Source organism: Salvia miltiorrhiza, chromosome 4 (genome assembly GCF_028751815.1).
Source record: "Salvia miltiorrhiza cultivar Shanhuang (shh) chromosome 4, IMPLAD_Smil_shh, whole genome shotgun sequence".
NCBI lineage: Eukaryota > Viridiplantae > Streptophyta > Magnoliopsida > Lamiales > Lamiaceae > Salvia > Salvia miltiorrhiza.
The window spans coordinates 4,542,946-4,549,783 of NC_080390.1; the positions used below are offsets into that span (position 1 = coordinate 4,542,946).

General features: G+C 34.0%; 1 protein-coding gene across 1 annotated transcript; it reads left to right on the plus strand.

The window, feature by feature from the left end:
* Nucleotides 1-2,403: 2,403 nt before the first annotated feature.
* Nucleotides 2,404-3,154, plus strand: LOC131022317 (dirigent protein 22-like). Its single transcript, XM_057951764.1, has one exon. It carries the CDS (start codon nt 2,453-2,455, stop codon nt 3,026-3,028), a length of 576 nt encoding a protein of 191 aa, XP_057807747.1. The 5' UTR covers nt 2,404-2,452; the 3' UTR covers nt 3,029-3,154.
* Nucleotides 3,155-6,838: the final 3,684 nt, after the last annotated feature.

Here is a 6,838-nt window from a genome sequence, read left to right on the forward strand (position 1 = left end):
GCTGTGTTGAGGATTATTTTTTATTTTTTCAAAAAAAAGCCCACTTAGTAATTTATTCTCTAACATCCCCTTGTCGGATAATTTATAATATTAATAATCGTTACTGTAAATAAGAAATGCTAGCTCATATGTAATTAGGTACGTAATTTAATTAGGATACACAATCAATTCAATTCATCACAAGATTTTGTTGCCTCTTTTGTATTTCTTCAACCAACTATCGAGATGACATCAAATAATTACTATTTAAATTAAATTGTATTAAAACCTGTAGCTAGCCTACTAAACTTAATAAAATTCCTTTACAGAAAATTTAATGGTGAGTAGGTAGGAATGGTTTAAAATAAAATTTTATTTTAAAATATAAACTATGAATAATTTTCAATCATTTATTAAGATTTACGACATGTTCATCACTAATTGGTTGGACGAATTAGTAATCCTATTTTCAAATTTCATGAAAAGTGAAAATTTCAATAATTGAATTTATATATTTTCACAGTAAATTCATACAAATCTCATAGAGAATTCATGAGTTCGTAATTTATCCGTCGATGAATATATCCATTTATTGAATACGAAACGATAAAAAAAGATTACACTTATCGATTTTGCATATATATTTACGTTCAACATGCATGACGGTAATAATCGATAGACTTGACACATTTTGTATGGCTCACTTTTCTATGTGGGACCTTTTAACTTACCAAAACAATTTGCCTGTGACATGTGGTTAGGGGTGTGCAGACCCAACCCGAACCCGTCGAACTCGTCCGAATCGGATCGATCCAAGACCTATGTTCGGTCCGATCCGGGTCAATTTTCTTGGACTGAATTTTTGTCGGGTCGGTCCGGGTCAAAACGCGGTCGAACCCGTCGAACCCAGATTGACTCATGTATTTATAAATTAATTATTTTTTATATATTTAATATTTAAAATAGTATTAATAAAATTTAAAATCCAGATTTTTTAACCCTAAAGATTGAGTTGTGGATTGCAAATGGTGGAACTATGATATTGATATGTGTTGGTATCGAATTTATTACGTTTTATGTATGAAAATTAAGTGCGAAATAGGGAGAAAAAAAATTTCGGCCTCGGCGGGTCGGACCCGGACCGAACCGGACCCGTTGCTCGGGTTCGGTCCGGGTCGGCCCGCACATATTTTTCGGTCCGGGTCGGCTCGTTCTCTCAAAATTTTTGGTCCAGCAAACTCGGCAGATAGGTCCGGGTCTGACCAACTGCACACCCCTACATACGGTACATATAATACTGCCACGCATATATTTATGAGCATATTTGCGTATCTAAACGATACAGATAATTAAAGGCCTAGGAGTTTTATTCAAGGAGCCCAACAATTTTGATAAATTACGTCGTCCTAGAATTTTCTTATTAATATTTAACATAAAAAAAATCAATAGATTAACAATATGACTTCAATACTTGCTCTTGATAGATCTACAATTTTGATAAAGACATCCAATTATTTGTTGCCTTTTTTTCTGTGTACATTCATTTTGAAGTGGCTAATTAAATAATCGTGGTTTTATGTTTTAATATGCAATTAAAAAATAATTAACTAATTAATATAACTAGTTATTTTTCCACATTTCACCTGAATATTGAATAATATCATAAATGTGTGCTGATTAAGTGAAATATATATATACTTTGCAACATATATATTGCAGGGACCAAATTTAAAATTTCTGGTAGCTAGAAAATAGTAAAATTAGGGCAACATGACTGAAGTTACACAATAGTTTATAAGGCTAAATTAATCCATAATAGTTATAGTTGCAATTATGGAAGTGAGCTAATTGTTAAAATAGGACCGTAATTTTTAGTTTTTTTTTTCAAAAAGACGAAATTTAAAAATGAAGACTATATATATGTTACGGAATTTGAAAATGATGACTATATATAACTTCCATTTTTAACATTTGCACTCCTATTTCAGGTAGTCCTCATTTTGATGTGTTAAATATGAGCGTAAATGTTAAAAATGGAAGCTATAGTCCTCATTTTCAAATTTCGTAACATATAGTTCTATTTTTGAAAAGGGATTATAGCCAAAAAAATACACGAACTTTGATAAAAATTGCAATTTTCACCTGAACTTTCAAATTAGCCAAAATATACCTGAACTTATATTTTTTGTTGTAAATTTCACCTGAACTTGTAATGATTGAACTCTGTCGAGGTGAAATTTACAACAAAAAATATAAGTTCACGTATATTTTGGCCAATTTAAAAGTTCAGGTGAAAATTGCAATTTTTATCAAAGTTCGTGTATTTTTTGGCTATAATCCCTTTTGAAAAACATTAAAAATTATGATCCTGTTTTAACAATTAGCTCTTATATATATACGGAAGACAGGAGGCTATAAATATGAAGCACAATGATCATATTCATATCATACACTAACAATAATTAAACAAAAAATGGGAAAGCTTTCCATAATTAACACTACATTAATCCTTTGTTCAATTGTATCGATGGCGATAGCCGTGGAGCAATCCCCGAAAGGCGTGGAAGATTGGTTCGCAAACCTAAAAAAATCAAAAGAGAAGGTGACGAAACTCCATTTCTACTACCACAACTCCCGCAATCCCGACATGAATCTCTCCGCCGTGCAGGTGGCGAAGGCCCCCGTCTTCTCGGAGCAGCCGCCGTACTTCGGGGTGCTGACGATCACGGACGACCCCCTCACGGTGGGGCCGGAGATCTCGTCGAAGAGGGTGGGCTACGCGCAGGGCTTCTACGCCACGTCGTCCTTGGAGGAGGTGAGCATGCTCATGGGCCTCACCTTTGTCTTCACGGACGGCGAGTGCAACGGCAGCACGCTCGCCGTCCTCGGCCGTAACCCTATCGGGGAACGATACCGGGAGCTGCCCGTCGTCGGGGGCACCGGCGTCTTCCGCCTCGCGAGGGGGATTATTACCTTGCAGACATACTTCTTCAACTTCACCATGGCTCTTGCCATTGTTGAGATTAATGTCGTCGCTTTGCATTATTAATTCTCTCTCTCTCTCTTGTGTTGTTTATTTAATTATTTGAGCATGGAATAATGCACGTTGATGTCTTGTGATGATATTATAGTGCACACTCCTATTTATGATCAAATTGTAGGTTTTTTCATTTTCTATCCAAGCTTTTAACATAGATGACTCTATATTTATGCTTCCCATTTACATAGATAATGAGCAAAAGTCCGGTTTTAACAAATAAAAGTCTAGAAATCCTATTCATTCATATGAAAATAACAATCATCTAATTAAAAGGAATGAAAATATCAAAAAAAAAAAAAAATCAGAAATCAGAATAGTTTGTTAAGTCATCGAGGCCCAACATTACAATTGAACGGGGCACTATTATCCCTCCATGGTGTGATAATGTTACTGTTATTATTCGTTCGAGGAAAAAGAATAAATGAGAAATGATGATTTTTTTTTTTGTAGAAAATAAGAAAAGAAATAAGAGATTTAAAGAAAAAAAAATCTCACTTATTTTTTTATGATAAATTTACAATTATAAAATGGTCTTGGGGGAAACCAAAATCAAAATATCACCCCATATTGAGATTGGAGAAGTCCAAAAAGGCACAATATGGTAGCAATGGCAAGTAGATAAATCGGAAGTCTATTTTATAGCCTACGGAATTCAGGTCGAAGTCGGCTTACAAGTACAGTAACGAATACTCCCTTCGTCCCATTACAAATGTCTCATTACTTTTGGGTACGGAGGTTAATAAATGTGTAGAAAGTAGATAAAATGGGTCGATGAAAATTATGTAAATATTAGGTATAGAGAGCTATAGAGAATATATTGCCAAAAATGGAATTAATGAGACATCCCATTATGAAAGTGAGACATTTGTAATGGGACGGATGAAGTATATAGTGGGTGTTCAGATTAACTTGAAATTATTTAAATTCGAATTAATCTTATCGTAATTCATAAGACAAAACTAATTCTTTGTAGCACTATTCTAAAACTAGGTACTGGGATTAGTTCATTTAGGGGACGTTTACTTTGCATGATTGATAAAATAGATGATTGAGTATTTTCGTTCTCAATATTCGATAAGAATCAAACAAAACTAGCTCACATGACAGAAATAATCAAAAGCCTTGGGATATCTCAATGTTTTAATCCATCAAAATTAACAATGGATTAACCTTATTATTTTATCTATCAAAACTAATATTTTAAAGTGAATGCCCCCTTAATTAACCGAATAGCATAGAATGAAACTAAGACTCATGTAATCTTTCAAACCGAATAGGTACCCTACTATTTACAAAGTTGCATGCCTAAGAAATGCATCGTGTACCTAAGAACATGCGAAAAAAATAAATTTCTGCAATTAATTTATGCGATAACAAAATTTAACAACCAACTAGATATTAAATATGTTTTAAACTAGTTATTAAACATCAACTAGTTTTAAATTCTCCTAGGCCATCAGGGTACAAATCCCATAAATATTGAAAAATAAAATTTTTACATTATGTCAGCCGATCTGGAGTCATGTGCAAAGAGGTGTATATACTTCATCCAAATAACTTTTTAAGAATTAGTGACACAAGTTTTAATAAAAAAATTGTTGAGTGTATTGAAAATAGAGAAAAAATTGCTGAATATATTAGAAATAGTGAAAATGTCTTTTAATTAGTATTGAGAGTGATGAAAAGTGAAAAGTAAGGATAAATGAGATATTTATAAGTGGTGGATATAATCCAAAAATAAACAGGAAGTTCTTTTATGGATGTCCCAAAAAGAAAAAATAAGAAAGACGGATGTAGTATTTTTATTGTTAAAGTGACTATAGAGCTCATGTTTTTATTTTTATTGTTTTGAAGGGAGAGCTCATGTTTTTATTAGTATGGCACTTGAATAAAATTTGTTCTCGCCCAATGTCACATACAGTTATGACCAAACTTATTAAAAAGGCCCAAAAAAAAAAAAAAGATTTACACTTAAAACTCATTTAATGGGCCATTATACAGATATTCTAAATTAAAATCTAATGAAGACTTCGAATCCATTTAGCCTACTCCTTTCAATATCCCTCCCTCACCATACTTTTGGCCAATTCTAATTTTCTATATCTAGAATTATATTTATCTCGGATAAAACTTAAAGCAAACAAATTAAAAATATAATATCGGATCTTTTAAGCTAAGCCAGTGGAAGACTTTTTTGTGTGCTTTGTTTCAACATTTTCTCCTCTACCAAATCTTTAAAAAAAAAGTGAAAGGCATCTAAATTTGAATGAGCAAAACCCTTTCCAATCCGCCGTTGATTAAATGTGGGAAACTTAGCTTCTACAAAACTTCAACCCAGAATTTCCAAGATACAATCATTATTAGCATGCCTAAGTCCATAAATTTGGTGGTCAAATTCCAAGAGAAAATGGAAATTAAAATGATACAATGTGAGGGGAAATGACTTTTAAAATATATTGGATGCGAAGAAATTCATATTTGGGACATATGAATAGAGATGATTCCAATTGACTCTCGTCACTTATTTTAAGGGGAAAGTCGCATTTGAAGTGCTGCATCTAATATTGCAACACACGTGCACGTACCACTTGTATATATGAATGATTTCATTTTATACACGTACAAAAAAGTAAATGAGGTATATATGGGAATGGGATAAAAGTATCATGTGTTTTAATTTTGAGATTGCGTCAAAGCAATCAAATTACTCCAATCCATGCAAACACTGCTTTGTCTTTTATTTTTGGTCACTTTTAGACTTGAAATAATGGTGTCAAATGATCACATTGAAGATGCAAACACAATATTTGACCATTAATTGAAAAAACACAAATTATGGTCATTAACTAGACAATATGCCTAATATACCCCTAAGTTAAAAAAAATTATTTTTTTTTATTTTTTTAATTCTCTACGCCCTATCTACCCCTTGACCCACCTCCATCCCCAAGCCAAATTTTTTTTTTCTTTTTTACTCCCCTGCCCCCAGACCCCCCCGACCCCACCTACCCCCCACCCACAAGCCAAAAAAAAAATCTTTTTACTTCCCTTGCCTTGTCAATCCCCAGACCCCGACCCCACCCACCACCCACCCCCAAGCCAATTTTTTTTTTTTTCTTACTTCCCCTGCCTTGTCTACCCCCAGACCCCCGACCCCACTCATCCCCCCCCCACCACCCACCCCCAAGCTAGTTTTTTTTTTTTTTTTTACTTTCCCTGCCTTGTCTACCCCCCTAGACCCCGACCCCACCCACCCCCAAGCCAAATTTTTTTTTTTTTTACTCCCACTGCCCTGCCTACCCCCCAGACCCCCGACCCTACCCACCCCACCCACCCCCAAGCCAATTTTTTTTTTTTACTCCCCCTAGATAAAAATAAATCAAATTTTACTTTTGTTATTTTATTTTATGGCACTAATAGTGCCATAAGTGCCAAAATGACCCTTTTAAACACTTCCCCTAGGGTTTAGATATTCCATTTAGGGTTTAGATTATCCATTTAGGGTTTAGATATTCCATTTAGGGTTTAGATTATCCATTTATGGTTTAAATATTCCATTTAGGGTTTAGATGATGCTGTTGTTTCTATATTTGTTCTGCATATTTGGCACTTATGGCACTAAGTGCTAAAAAAGACCATTTTACTTTATTTTATTTTGGATTTTCGTTGGCTGCCATAAAATAAAATAACAAAAGTAAAATTTGATTTATTTTTATCTAGGGGGAGTAAATTTATTATTTTTTTTGGCTTGGGGGGGTGGGGTGGGTGGGTGGGATCGGGGGTCTGGGGGGTAAACAAGGCAGGGGGAGTAAATTTTTT

Coding starts and splice junctions, on each gene's coding strand:
- LOC131022317 (XM_057951764.1), top strand. CDS start 2,453: ATGGGAAAGCTTTCCATAATTAACACTACATTAATCCTTTGTTCAATT.